The following is a 15,909-nucleotide window of genomic DNA, read 5'->3' as shown; positions in this document are numbered from 1 at the left end:
TAACAATATTTGAAGTATTAATAAAGTATTAATACTTTGTTCTCTAATTTTGATCTCCAGTGTAGGCTACATCTACTTGCATTAGCAACGTTACTGTATCAGTTGAAGCTAACTGTTCCCCGCCGCCAGATGGCGCTGTAAAGTAACGTGACTGCTACAGAAGCCAAGCACCCCTGCTCCAGCTCTTAGCCCCGCCCCCCCAACACGACCAACCGGCCTCCCTCGGCTCAACGAGCAAGGGGAGGGATGCGCGGCTGTTGCAGAAGCTCCTGCTCTTCTCGCTAGTGGCGTTTCTACCTACGTCGCATTAAAACAACACTCAGTGGGCAGTTTATTTGATGTCTACTGGGATGTTGCTACGACAAACATATGGACGGTTAAGAAGGTAGAACGTTCGTTTTACTAGTGTCGGTTGGTACGCAACGGCAGTTACGCACAAAGACGTCCAGTCAGCTTAGCTACTAGCCGTTGTGAGCTAACGGTAACTAGCCTGCTAACAACACAGCCGGTGAGGACGGGCACATACTCGGGGTTAATCTCTGCTGACTCGCTCCAAGGTGTTATGTAGCTGTTTTTAATGGTAGTTACCTATCTGTAACCCAGGTCAAGTGGTTGTTTTATCAGCCACCACTCATGACTAGGGTAACCGAAACGCCGTTTTTATGCATATAGCTAGGTCGTTGTTGTGGCTGCATATTGTTTTACAGCTTAGCTACGGCGGAGTGTTCGGTCTCATACAGACAGGGATGTGGCGGTAAGCAAAGCAAGCTAACGTTAGTCCCGTCTCTGTGAAGAAGAAGTGAGTGTAAAAAGTGAGGAAACGCTTCATTTTGTTAATGTTAATTGTAATTCCGCTGTGGGTGACACCAGGACGAGCCTGAACTGAAAGTGGGAATATCGCCAACGGGTCGAAGGGATTCATTTTGTCTCTTTAAGGGGATTCGGCCTCCTGTTCCTCCAGGATCGTCGTGGGAACACAGTGAGTGTTTTGAACCCACTCCCGTACAAACATCCTCCCCTCTCTCCCGCCGACCTTCACCCTCCGATGCGGAGATTTCAGTAGCACCGGCGACCAAATCCCCCCCTACGGCAGCCGGACATGCTGAAGTGTATCCCCCTGTGGCGCTGCAACCGCCACGTCGAGTCGGTGGACAAGCGACATTGCAACTTGCAGACAGTTCCCGATGAGGTATTCCGCTACAGTCGCAGCCTGGAAGAGCTACTCCTCGATGCCAACCAACTCAAAGACCTACCAAAGGTATACGGGCTCTACACACCAAACATGTCAATCAGCAATGTGTCTCATTCCACCTGACTGAACAGGCTGTGGCTCATATGTGGATGGTTTTCTGGTTTCAACTACTGGCACTACACACTTACATGTAGTAGGAGTTTAATCCATGTATTTGAAAAGTAAATGGGGATTTATCTCGCATGATATCAGCTGCTCAGGTACTTCCTTCTCAGCAAGGGCACCTCCTTCCTCCGCTCCTTGTAAGTGGGTTTGGCCATTCTGCCATGTGGTGCTTTGATAGCGTTAGATAATGACAGTAAGATAACAGATAAAGGGTACATTTGTTTTGATTTGCACATGCATAAGTGGATAACAGTATTTCAGCAGTGTCTAACAATGACAAAATCAGCTCCTAACTTCAGTTATGATGTGACAACTAGGCAATGGAGTTTATCTTTGCATGGCAGGGCATTTCCAAGAGGAGACTGGAGCCTTTATTAACTTCTGTGGAGGCATATGGACCCAGGGTGATGGTAGGTTTTAGTCAGTGCGTTGTCCAGCTGCAGAGTGGATATACATGCACGTATGCTGCCTGTTGTAATGGCATCCCTGGCCAGTTGGGTTGGATTGGAGGCAGTGCGGGAAGGCATCCCTGGAATGAATTGCAACGCTTCCCCCGACCCACACACCCACTCTTTGAAAAATGAAAAAAGTTCTCTTAACACAGCCAAAGGGTTTATTTTAAGGGGACCACAATTGTGGTTGGTGTGTTTTCCCTATAGCTCATCAGAGCTGTGGGACAAAGCAAATGCTTGGTCCACTTTTCCTTGTTTCATTCAGTTCAAGGCATTGTTCATTATTAGGACAAGTCACTGGCTGTTATTGTGATGGAGCAGGGAGTTTGTAGAACGGGCTGGTCAGTAGTAGACAATGTCAGTCTCTCACGTTTCATGGGTTTAGCTTAGCGGTGGAGGGGGCAAGTGGCACGTTCACTAATGAAGACTATAAACAAGTCAACAGAGGCTGAACTGTTGTTGACCGCCTGTTACCTTCTGGGAACCATAAACAATGGTTGTATTTTTTATTTTTTTTGCACAATCCCTTTGCTTTGACATGTCAGTTTGTTCACATAAGAATACTTATTTTAGATCAGCCCTCCCTGAGGTAGTTTGATAAAATATGGCTTTGTGCATAACTACTCTGGGGACCCAATCTTGGCTCTTGCCTGCGTTGTGTTGGCACAGAAGGACAGAGAGAGGACACACACACAGTAGCTGCTGAATATTTAACACGTCTTCTGTGAAGTTAGGGCCTTTTCTTTGCTCAAAATTGAGGCCAACTCTGCCTGATAAGGCTTACCTACAATGCAGACAGACACTGTGTTTCCTCCACTTAGTTCATACCTGTCAGATATCATCAATGGGCCTGGTGCATGACCCCTGAAATACTGAGTGACCGATACGCCCAAATATTCTGCTACAGACCTCCAACTGACGCACAGTCTCTCTGTGTGGTGCTGGCTTCAGCCAGAACAGGAGACGTGAATGCGTGGTGACAGAATGTCTCGTGTGGTCACTGAATGCGTAGCGTGCAGACACAAAGCATATGGGCCCTCTCTGGTCCTCCGAGTCAGCGGGGCTTCAGCGAGGGAGCAGTGTGAGAGGTCAGCTCATACAGGCTTGGAAACAAGGACACTGACTGTATGATGAATGGCATTACCATAATGAGCTTGTACGTGAGTGAGGGGCTGAATGTCCTTGTGCATTTGGGGGCTCCTTCCCTGTCAGTGTATAGATGAGTCTGTTGTCTATTTTTAGATGTCAGTCTAGCATCCTAAGTCATTTTTGCTCATCACTTCATTCCATGCGTCTGTGCCCAGTATGGACAAACTGTGACACACTTATTGACTGCACCAGCATGTACAACATATGCCATATATCGAGAATAATCGGCTCAGAGGTGACACCTTCGCAAACTCTCGTCTTTTGGGGGGGTGGCAACAAACTGTCTTTGCTCGCCAGTCAAGTAGGGCTAGCTTCAGTCAGGTGACTTTATGTGCACAGTAACATTTTATACGATGACAAAATCAATACAGCCAGTAAGCTGTCTAATACACAGGAAACTGGTAATGTGTTTTAAATTGATATGACCAATAAAGCGATTGTGATGTGTGGAGGTATTTAGGGTGGTGCTGCTGGGGGTTGATAGGTCTTGAACCTATTGGCAGGGATTTAACACTGTGAACAGATGGAGATTTAAACGTCCTGACAGTTTCTTAAGTTTGCTGTGACTCACCCCCACCGCGCTGCCCACCAATCTTGGATTATGTTCTCTGTGGTGATGTCTTCATTTGCCTCATTGAGAACATTTTAGGTTTGTAAAATGTTTTTAGAATTATTGTTTCTGTTTTTTTTATTATTTTGGGGCAAGATTGTATCCAGGCAATGATTATATTACATGAATAGTAGAAGTATGACTTCTTTGTGTGGAATGGGTTTAGAAACGCCTTTCAAGTAAGCAGCTGGTCAGGAATTCCCCTCATGTCCATACATCCTTAGCCCTTAATGCTGCGTCGCCGCTCCATTTTCCCATTGCACAGAAACTAATCTCACATGGTCTGCAGTGAGTCTTTTGTTTTTGTTGTTGGGACATTTCCTTTTTGTTTTAATGTAGTCAAAATATAAGGGAGAAAACATTTTAAACGTTTTTTTTCACTTTTTAAATATATGTTTAAGTTGGTAGGCCTCTGTTTTTCATGGGTGAAGCTTATGGTTGCTCAGGATTTCCTGTCAATTATTGAAGAATTGCATGTGATAGTCTGGTTAAAAGTACACACCTTACACTCCATATAGCCCAATCCTTGTTCTGTGTTTCTCAGTAGGGAAATTTGCACTAAAGTAATCTGAATTGCTGCTGCCCTGTCTCCTCCTCATGTTGAGGAAGAGGGAATTATCTTTTTAGCCATTCTCAAGTCCCATGACAGGTTACAAAGAAGTCCATTCACAAGTCCGATTGACCCCCCCCCCCTTCCTTATCCAATGTCATGGCTTTTTGTGTTTCTTGTGTGCACTGCACTGCCCTTGACCAGGCATACATTGAGTCTGCAAGCATATCATGACTCAAATGATCACTTTTTAAGAGTTGTCATAGGACAGTTACACCTGCTGAAAAGCACTAAGGAGGTCCCTTTTTGGAGGAAACAGGTGGGCTGCAGGTGCAGTAGTCAGCAGCCCGAAAATGTCTCCAACACACGTACAGGACTGAATATACTTGTTCTTTTGGTTTTTCCATTGTTGAAATAGGGAACAAATCCCTGATGGGTGTGTCCCCATCAGACTTTGCAAAACAGGTTTTATGTTGCTCCCAGTATTATTACCTAATAGGACCTTACAGGTACACTTTGAATGTTACAGTACCGATTTTCCTGCTGCAATACTTGCCACAACCAGAAATATGAGAACTTTTGCAGTTCTGGGGGGCTGTGAGCAAATCTATAACTGCTATCAGCGACTTTATGAAGTCTTTGAATTACCAACTATTTTTTCCCTATTCATAATGTTACACTACTGATTGGAGGTAAGGGTTTTTTTCTGAAAAGGGAAAATAAGGTGTAACGATATTTTGTTGTTTGAGAAAAGGGAAATTATAATGTGCCTGATAAATAGGAAGGATGAATGTGCAATCTTTTTAATCCTCAGCTGTCACCAGTGCCCTCTCTGTGTGTGTGTGTGTGTGTGTGTGTGTGCTAGAAGGTCTGTGGCTAAAGAGCAGATTAGGGCTTCACCAGGCCGTGAAAATGCCCCTCAGCACCTCAGTTGCTACCCCCCATCATACACGCCACTGTGTCCAAGTGTGCACTTCCTCTGGGATCTGCTTTTCTGCCATGTGGGTCTCTTTTTGAGCACATAAATGCACTGATAAAAAACAGTTTGCTTTTCCCTTGAGTCCCATGTGTTTTGCTCCGCTTCGGGTCAAGAGAAACCCAAATTAAGCCCCTTCACTCAGCACTTGCTGAATGTGAATTGGTCTACCATTGTTAGCCCAAGATTGAATAGTCTTGAAAAAGTGTTTTATTTCATGTGTCTTTGTTTTATAAGTGATTATTATTAACTTAAGGAAGATTGTTTTACTGTCCTTCCGCACCGCGACCCGGGCTTTAGGGTACTTGTCCCCCCTCCCTCTCCCCCCCGCGCCCCAGCCCCGTTTGTACTCACACTGCCTGGGCCTCGGCCAATGCTTCTTGCTGTCCATACGCCATCACGCCGTAACACGTCACACGCATTGATTGCGTGTGTGTGGCTTTGTTTACAAATCTTTCCATAGACCTCAGAGTTTTTGTGCGTCTTGTCGACTGTTTTTGAATATTTTCATCCGACCAAATCTGCAGTAAACACTCCACCTCCGCATCACACCAACGTCAACCTTTCACCGCCATTGTTGTTGTTGTTGTTAAATGTCCGCGCATGGTCCGTCCTTCTATTTACATGTCCGAACAGGCGGACATAACGCTACTGCCGTAGGGCTCGTGCTCGTGCTCGTACACGTGCGCACGCTCGTGCTCGTACATGTGCAAACGGCTCCGCTAAAGCCCACCTCTTTCAAGCGGTCCGTGGACGGTCCGCTGGCCGCAGTTGAGCGCGGAGCGGGTCCACTCACACTGCTTAAAGGTACTAGGCTTTAGCTGAAAAACCGGTTTTGGCCGCGGCCAAAAGGACAGTGTGAGTAGGCTCTAAGAGAAATGCAGCCTGGCTGAGCTTTAAAGCCAAAAGCTTGGTGCTCACCGAGGGAAGTTTGTTTTAGAAATCTAGGCCATACCCTACACACTTCACACTATGTCATTACATTGTACTTGTGAGCTCAGCAGTTGGTCTCCCCTTCCTGAGTTTCCAGTTAACTCCACAGGAGAGCCCTGGTTTGTCTCTCCCCAGCGAGCGGCTGAACTAGGCTAGGACCAAAGATAAATTACACCTGCCACTGGCCTCTCTGCAGTAAAACCACATCGTTCCTCTGTTGCAGCTCTCTCTCACACTTCTGCTCTTCCCTTCCATGGTAAAGCATGTTGAAGCCAGAGGTACTATTGTTCACAAAGTGTAAAAGGAGTGTGATAGTTGTGTGAATGTTTTGTGTTCATGTCTTACGCCAGATTTCCTCAGTTTGTGGCTGTAATTGACCCTACGCTCACCCTGATTGTAGACTCTGACTACTTCTGTAAGAAACTGCTAGAGGATCACAGTGCAATGTGAGAGATCTCGGTTTCTTTTTGATGCAAGAGCACATTCAGCAGGTTTCTTTGTCTGAGCTGATGACCAGCTGGTCTCACATCCTGCCTCCCCCTCCTCCCCCCCAATCTGGTGGGACAGAGGGGTATTAGGTGGTGTGTATGTGTGCGTGTGAAAGAGAGAGAGAGAGAGAGTGAGCGAGTGAGTATGTAGTGGTGAGGGGGTGTATATCATTCCGAAGATGGATTAACAGGAGAAGAGGGAGCTCTGGAAGTGATCAGGGAGCTGAGCTGAGGTCCCGGTCCTCTGGGGATCTTGGTGTTGGGGCCGTCCATCCAACCTTGAACACCATAGTCCGGGCTGACATCTAGTGTCAGGTGGGAAAGAAGAGAAGTGGCAAATAGCCGGTCCCCTGGAGACCTCTGTATGGTGTAGATGGATCTTTTTTTTTTGTTCTATCTGACAAGCACAGCATTAAGCTGGCCGATATCACGGTCCGGCTTCACAATAAATCTACAAACAATTTCGGTCGATTAATGGTCATGTCATTTTTGAAATCAAAATGCCAAACATTGTTATTACTGTTCTCAGATGTAATTTTCACATCATTGTAAATTTATTACAATTTATTATGCCGTGGGCACTTTTTTGACAGGCATTTTTTACATCAAGAATGCATTCCCAATTACAAATAAAAGTTGGCGGATTAATTGATAGTGGAAATAATCATTTGGTTGCGGATCTACTTGAGGTAGAGAAACAGAGCTCATAGTCCCATTATTATAATATTGTTGGTTCAACCATGTGTGGACCTGTTGACTTCCCGCGCAGTAGCACTTCCAGTTCACATGTCATTTGTGATGATTCCCTGCTTTTCTTTCAGCAGGACCTACCACTGGTCTTTACACTCACGCTGCTGTTACTCACCACTCTCCCATGCACTCTGGCCCTGGTCGCCAGCCTCAAAAGTAAACAAGGAGGCAAAGCCCCGGTGAATAATTGATGGCTGTGGTGGTTGTGGCAGCTGTTTGCGATAGGGGAGAGTCTGTGGCTGCGCTGCATGCCCTGCTGGCGCACGGTGATAGGACAGGAGCTCTGTTGGCTACAGGCAGTATGTACACACAGACAAGATGTGCAAGGAGATGCCATTTTCTCTTTCTATGTCCCACTGTATTTATGAGTTGATTTTATCTTCTCAGCGGCTGGTGTTTAGAAGTCTCAGTGGTTAAGGACACAGGCTTGTCTGTATCCAAGAGGAAGGAGTGGCACACACACAAAAATCATTATAAACACGTAAACTCAAATGCAAAGCAAGAAGCCAACTTTATTGTGTATGGCTGGTGGCCATTTTTTAAATCAGCTAAATTCTAAGCAATTATTAAGCAGTGCATTTAGTTTTCCACTGTAGCTGAGCAAAATCATCTTTGTCTTAAATCACATATACTAACTAATAAAAAGTTGAAAATGTTTTTGTATGACCAAAAGTCCAAAACCCCAAAATATCTCATTTACTAGTCAGTAAGACAAAGGAGGTAGAAATCTTCACAAAAGACAATACTTTTCAGACTGTTTTGGGGATTATGTAAATAAAAAAATATGGGAGGTTTAGAATAGCAATTTAATGTTGAATGTGAAAACCAAAAAACTCCTTCTGTTCTGTGAGAAGGACAATTTCATAAAAAACAGGATTTGTTAGCTGTCAATAAGGCTCACTAAACACCAATAAACATATCAGCCAGTTTTAAATGTGGCGTACGATACTGGTCATTTGCCATCCTTTTGGGCAGTAGTTTGAGGTCATTTTGTGACCTGTTTGCACATTTTCAACAGGTTATGTTTGGGCCACAGACTCAAAAAGAGGCCGCTGCCATCAATGAAGTGGAGTGGTTAAATTCAGCAATGACATTTCTCTGCGATAGGATGCTGTTTCTGAACCGTTTGATAATACTGGAGCTCAGGAACTGCACTCTCAGCCACACAAATGGTCCTTTTGAGGCTAATCTGTCAGGGTGCTAATCCTTTGGGGAGAAAAGGTCATTCAGGATGGCATAAAACCAACCACAAACAAATGCTGCCCTTTATCTGCTGGCCACACACAGTCATTAAAGGCCTCTATATTTCACTCCGAAACGTGATAACCCCAACATCCTCAGCCTCATTGTACTTTTTGGACCTGTTGCTTTGGATGGGTCACCGTGCCACACCTTCAGCTCTCTTATCTCCATCCAAGATACCTGCTAGATTTGGAGGAAGAAGCCGTGTTTTACCACTTCACACAAATATGCAACCACTTCATCAACACAGCAGCTACCACCACATCTCCGCTCTGCTTTTACATTACTTTTGAAACCGACGTCCAGTTCAGACTGACTGCCCAGTGACAGCTGCTTCAGGACACACACAAAGCAATGATTTTTTTTTTCAGTGAAAACATCTAGGTTTAGGACACTCTGATTTGTTGACACCCATATTTTTCTTGTTGATTCAGGTTTTTTGCTGCAGCGTCTCTGTGAGTAGGAAGTGGGAATAATCGAGTGAGCTGTGGAATGCCCTGTTTTTTGTGAGACAATCTCCTCTCTGGACCTTGTTTTGTAGATGGAGGCATGAAAACAGAAGGGAGGAAAAATCCGCTTGCTTTATTGTCATTTATCCCATTGCACCCCTCCTAGTACAGCAGTGTTTCTGTTTGTTCCTCGCTCCTCCCTCTCTTCCATATACACGCTCAGAAGCTCACAGTCACAGCGTTTACATTCAGTTTAAAAAACAGATTATATACCCCGGTTTCTCAATCACTACACCCCGGGTAAAATCGGGGGTAACTGACCTAGAGAACTCCTTCAGTTCCCTCATTATTCACGCATGTAAACAGCGTTCTCGGATTTTTCTGGTTTCTTGTCTGCGTATTCTGCCCACTCTGCAGCAGTGGCTTTTGACCCGAAAATAGACTAAACCAGGAAACAGCGGCGCCGAAAACAATGTGAAAAAAACAACAATAATAGAGCTTTAGCTTCAAACTAAGGGGGGACTTCGCAATGGCAAGTAAAATTACTCCCAAGAAGACCCGTTTGTCGTAATTCTGTCCAAAAGTCGCCATTTGTGATTTTGACAAAGGTAAACCGGACAAAAAGCCGTTTTCAGTCCATCTGTATGTTGGCAGAGAGCCACCCACTGTGCCAACTGAGTTCCAGTTACTCTGTCATTTTCCCATTCAACCCCCTCTCATGTATACGAGGGGAACTTTAATAATCCCATCATTCCCTTAACCGGGGTATGGCCATTTTTGGGTAACTGATGTTCATGTAAACGCAGTGTCTCTGACTGATATATGATAACTGATGTAAAGCACCATGTTTCTCTGTAATCTTCCAAGATGTGGCACCAACCCGTGAAGGGATGTTAAGCCCAAGAGCTCAAGAGTCATGATAAGGGAGTACAGTAATACACTCTTGGCTGCAGCAGTGTGTACTGCTATGATGGCGCTGTCTACACCACTTGAACACTCGACACTTGACTCACTATCTAACTGCCTGTCATCTTCAGGGCTCCTGAGTGCAAACATTTGCTTCCATTTGGGGAATATTTTCTATCAACCCGGCCACTCTTGATTGATGATTGTCTCTAAACTACAATGTAGTGCATTTCTGAACAGCAGACCTGTTTTTCACTCTATTGAGAACTGCTGTCTCTGCTTTTAATCTAATCTAATAGCTTCTGTTAAAATGTCTGCAAACTGACAACAGCCTACACATCCCAAAGCATATTTTACAGAATTAAAAATGAATGTCAGTTGAAAGAAAAGCTACAACTTTGTGTTGTGAATGTGCGTAAAAAAGTAAAGCAATTAGAGAAATATTTAAAATGTGTAATAAACACATCAGCTGTGATATGAAGGGATCTCTTGTGGTTGTGTTGCAAGCCTTTGTGCGAGAGCCAAGTCCAAAAAACACAGCTGCACACACACATTACTAAAATAAATTTGTGTTTCAGTAGGTGTACAATATTTACCTGCTGACTGATACAGTACAAATACATGTACTATGGAATAACAGGGCCCTGTTGCAAAGCTCAGTGTTAAAAGTTTCACTTAAGTTATCATTGACTGAATAATCAATTACAACTTATCTAAATTGCTGTGTTGTCTCCGTTTCCTCCGTATTGATCACACTATTGATTCTGCCTACCATTAGCCAGAATCCCTGAGTGTTATAAAACATGTTTATCTTTATTTGCCAGGAAACCGCCATGTTGTCTTTGATTATGATGCCCTTTTGCTGCATATGCTGGATTCTGTTTAAGGTGTGTCCTCAGCTGGAATGCCTCTACCGATGATCAGTGTTTTAAATGACTGTGTGTTATGTTACTCACATTCATCCACTGGTACTCATTTTATTCTGAAGGGTTTTATTTAGCATTCATCATATTTTTCTTCATCTTACATTTCCAATGTCAAATTATGACATGGGCTTATTTCTATACCGAGATTACAAAATTCCCGAAAGTGAGGAGTGTGACATTCGATAAAGATGTTTCAAGTTTCAATGTCTAGTTCAAGTTCTACACATCTTTGTCCTGGGTAACTTGCGTTGAACTTTTGATTGACACAAATAAATATCCGTATATCTGTAGTGTAGCACACCGATTTGTTGTAAAGACAAAAAAAAATAGATTGAATTTGAACCATATCTTTATATTTCAAGCTTGAAAGCTTGATTTTTTTTCTGTAGCCCAGGTCCGACCACAAACTGACAGATACGTGAGAAATCTAAAACTATTCCCACTAAGCAACACAGCTGCATAGAAGTACAGAGAAAACATTGTGGCTTCGTGTGAACTGCTGTATGAGACAGTCTCCAGACCAACATATTGTTACCATTGGTAAAAACGTAAGGGGGTCAGAAACTCAGGGCCACCATTGTGGAAAAAGGCTTTAGTTCTGATTTGGGAGCATGTTTTTCTGATGTGTGGGACTTGGACTATAACAATGATACACAGTCATGGTTGGTTAATTGGTTGTTGAGCAAACACAATATAACGCAGATTGAATGTGTGTGTTGTGCCACATGACCAGCTTCAGGCTTCGAATAGAGGTGCTGATGGGTGAGTGTTTGTGTGTACGACAGAGAAAAGATGAGAGCGGTCAATGGAAAGAACAGTGGGGTTCTTTGGAGACAACAAAGCTGCACGCACGCACGTATGTGTCATGCTCATGCAAGCGATGATGAGTAACAAACGGAGCAGTAACAGTTCTGTAGAAAAGGAGATGGCGGCATGTGCATGTGCGCGCACATCAGCGGGTCTGTTGGTAGGCCTCCATGCACAGCTTTTCATCTCCAGTGCAGCAAGAATGCCCCGATTTCCTACTCACTGTTTTTTTTTTCTTGTGAATGTTTGGTCTCAGCACTTAACCCTTTCCTTTATTGACATCTTTGCTTTTAAGTCCGTTGGCATGGTCACAACATAAAAGTTGAATTGGCTGAGTGATTCAACAAGTGTTGATAGATGCGCCATTGTTTATCATAAAAGGTCAGTTATTTTAACTCGAGGAACTGCAATTCACAATGCAACCCTTTGTGTTCATTATTTATTGTCTCACCAGGCAGCTTTCCAAGAATATTTCTTCCATCACTGTTGTGTAAGAGTTCAGTCAAACGTCACAAACCCATATTTACGCACTAGGAACCTAAATACGTTTATAGCTGAACTTCTCTGTGCGTTGTAGTCTTTAATTAAAAAAGATTGGAAGATTATTTTACTCCGATATCTATAAACTTAATGTTTTAAGTGGCCTTTTGAGCAACTTTGTCTTAACCATCCCTTAATAATGTTTTTTCCTAAGTATGAAACATTTGAGAAAAAGTGTGCGGCTTGGTGTGCTCTGTGTAATTAACCCAGCATAGCTGTGTTTGCACTACAGCACGTGACATCCGAGGAAATTCAGGCATGCCTGGAATCTCCAGGAGCTTGCCCTGCCCTCTGGAAGCTGCACTTCTCTCTCTCTCTCTCTCTCTCTCTCTCACACACACACACACACACACACACACACTGAACTTACTCATTTCACATTCCTGTTAGTGAAGCCCACACACAGGCTCTATACTTAGACAAACACTGAAGCATGCATGATACGCACATCTTACATCAGTGGAATTCTCAAGCCAATCGAGCTTAATTTCAGCCTCCTTGTTAAATATGAGTCCCTACTCATTATAACAGTGTTTTAATTAAGCTAGCCCATGACTTTCTGGGACTTAAAACTCAAATGGGAATACTGAGAAGGAGCTCAGCTGAAAGGAGGGAACACATCGATGGCACTTCTAAGTGAACTGTTTGTCTTTTTACATCCATATTTTGTCAGGTCTCAGTAAGCTAATTTCAGCTCAGACACAGGCAATGGCTCGTTGAATTTTAACCTTTAAGTGACAATACTTTCAGAGTTAGAGCCTGTCCAATATAGTGGCTGGGCTGTTATTAGCTTAATGCAGATATGTTGTTATCAGTGTAAATGTTGGCTGAAAAGTAGGGCAGCACAACAAATTGTTTTTTGGCGTCATCGCAATATCAACATGCGCGATAAACTATCATCTTGTGTCATGACGGAAAGGCCCAAACCTGCTGGTTGACCGTTCTCCAATAAACACTCTCAGGGATTTTTTCAGTTAGTTAAAATAGATTATCAGTAGATAACTGCTCTGTAAAAAGTTCCTTTCATTTTTTTCAAATGAGCAATTTGTTGTATTTGCGTAGAAAAGTGAAAGCAGCAGAAAGGCAGAACAACACATTTCCTCATATGCAGCCCTACCGGAAAAAGTAAGAAGCTGCAGTATAGAAATGCCAAAGGTCTATTTGGGGTCATTCAGGAACAGTGATGCCGTTACATAAAATACCTGTCTTTAGAGGATTTGCAAGTGTAAAATGGTCCGCTCAGTCAGATCAGTGTTTTTTTACACTTTTTGTCTGTTGGTCCAAAAGTAACAATTGACAACTGACAATACAGATGTTTGTTGTAACATGCATGTAGATGTTTCTAACTGTGTTATGCAAAAACTCACCCTTGAGTCGAAAATTATTCAACATGACAGGGCACGTTTCTGCCCCACTTCACCTTTTCTTTGATTTATTTCCACAAAAAATACTGACGTTGTATGTAAAGCTTTAATCAAATTAGTCATATAAGAGTTTAAATGCTGGTGCACAACTGCTGCTGTTTAATTTTACCCTGCTCCATGATCCATGATCACTGTGTGCGTTTGAATGGCTCTGCTGTCACTTCTGAACTTCAGCTTTACCGTAGCACCCTACCTACCCTCTGCAGGCTGGTCTGGTCTGGTAACAAGGGCTTGCAGGCTGCAGCAGGAACGCTGGAACAAGTGGTAGAGTACGTATTAGGGATTGACCGATTTGTTCTTTTAGGGCCGATGCCAATACCGATTTTTTTCCCAGCAGCCTTGGCCGATGGTTTATACGGACTGCAGATTTTCTTAAGCCGATATTTGAAGCTGATACTACTTTTGCTCCCTCAATTTACATCATAAAAATTACACAATGATGATAACAAATGTTACGAGTCTCAATTTAAAAAAAGGAACATTCATTAAACTTAAAAAAGGTGATGTAGAAAAAGTAAACTATATTTAACAAATATTAACAACAGGTGAGGTAGGGGTGAGGCTAAAGTCCTCAACGCAGCGGCCCAGGTTCGATTCCCACCTGTGGCCTTCCGCCCTGCTCCAAGTAGGGAGAGACGTAGAGAAACACACACACACACACCGCTCGGAGTAGGGAGAGAGAAACACACACATGTCCAAACCTCCAGCCAGGTGGTCGCTAAATAAAACGCCTACAACACTGCACAGAACAACGTCAGCATTACTTAATCCAATGACCAGTGTTCGTAACAGCTACCGTATAAATACATAGAGACACAATGGCAGCAGATTTATAGTCGAGGCATTCGGCATTCATGTTTACATTTGGACCCACAAACTTTCTTAGCTATAGTTTCAAGCAAAACACATACAAAGCATGCATTTGGCATTCGTGTTTTCACTTTCAAAGTGAATAGCAATAGTTCAGCTTAGTTTTAAACAATTCAAAGATACTTTGAAAGCTTAAAACTTACCATTGTCTTGGAGAGCAGGCTTCAGCACTCTACTAGTGGGGGAAGGGCTCTGAACGGTCTGCAAGTGACCTGCAGCGTCTCCAGCAACACAGAGCTGCTTGTCGACGCCTGTCTGTGAATAATGCTGGAAAAAACTATCGGCGAACGCAGCAGCCCGCATCAGCCAATACGATACACGTAAAAAACGCAAATATCGGCCGATAATATATTGGCCAGTAGGGTGAGAAGTTCAGCCATCCGTGAGGAACTCGGAGTAGAGCCGATGCTCCTTTGCGTTGAAAGGAGCCAATTGAGGTGGTTCGGGCATCTAGTATGGTTGCCCCCTGGGCGCCTCCCTAGGGAGGTGTTCCAGGCACGTCCAGCTGGAAGGAGGCCTCGAGGAAGACCCAGGACTAGGTGGAGAGATTATATCTCCACACTGGCCTGGGAACGCCTCGGGATCCCCCGTTAGAGTTGTTTAATGTGGCCCGGAAAAGGGAAGTTTGGGGTCCCCTGCTAAAGCTGCTGCCCCTCGACCCGACCCCGGATAAGCGGATGAAGATGAGATGAGATGTATCGGCTCATTACTAGTACGTATTGTCACAGGTTTGTCTGTGAACAGTGATAGCATGTGACATTTGCTGCAGCTCAGCAGTCTAAAGGCTCTTTTGAGCACAGGAACATGTCATGTAAGTGTACATGTATGTTTGGATGAACTCTGTCACTTCATATTTTGTTAGACAGGAAAAAACGACATGCTGGCAAAGGTAACAATGTGCTATTTGTGCTCTAAAGTGGAGTGTGATTCTCTTTATGCGCATAATCAGCTTCCCCAGTAGTGTATTTTTAGACCTGCTATCACAAACCAGTTTTGGGACATCGGGCATGTGGAAGTGTTTCAGACATTGGGGATCAGCATGTGCTTGCCTGTGGGCTTAGGGATAGTGTTTTGGTTGTTCATGGCGTTGATCCCTTTTGGAGTCATGTAGGAGGGGTTTTGCAGACAACTCTGTAATTACACTGTCTCCTTCACATCTTAATGGGGTTTGGCATGTAATCCCAAGCAATGATATCCATGACTCCTGTCTTGTAGAGTAGAGATAAGTATTAGGGATGGCCTTTTATGTAATTTCAATATTCGAATACTTGCATTACCCGACGAACGAGTATTCAGATACTCTTAGTAAAAAACAAACAAACAGGAGCTTCATGTTTTTTTACTGATGTGGCTCACAGAAACGTAGGGATTCTGTCACTTTCTGACTAAATAGCGGCATCATATATTTATATTCTTAATATTACAAACAACGTCCGGATATAAATTTAAGATTTTTCTTCTGCGGACAGAAGCACCCCTC

General features: G+C 43.6%; 1 protein-coding gene across 25 annotated transcripts in view; it reads left to right on the top strand.

Annotated features, from left to right (window-relative positions):
* The first annotated feature begins 289 nt into the window (after positions 1-289).
* scrib (scribble planar cell polarity protein) overlaps positions 290-15,909 on the top strand; it is a 64,278-nt gene continuing 48,658 nt past the window's right edge. For 24 of the 25 annotated variants that reach the window (XM_083936230.1, XM_083936228.1, XM_083936225.1 and 21 more), the window contains exon 1: positions 293-1,258. In XM_083936230.1, the coding sequence (XP_083792356.1) occupies positions 1,100-1,258 (159 nt within the window). In that variant the 5' untranslated portion in view covers positions 293-1,099. Of the gene's footprint in view, positions 1,259-15,909 lie in introns of all 25 variants that reach the window. The other variant, XM_083936224.1, reaches the window with a different exon arrangement.

Source organism: Echiichthys vipera (genome assembly GCF_963691815.1).
Source record: "Echiichthys vipera genome assembly, chromosome: 21".
Taxonomy (NCBI): Eukaryota; Metazoa; Chordata; class Actinopteri; order Perciformes; family Trachinidae; genus Echiichthys; species Echiichthys vipera.
Note: the sequence above shows the minus strand (reverse complement) of the source record. Positions and strands in the feature narration are given on the sequence as shown.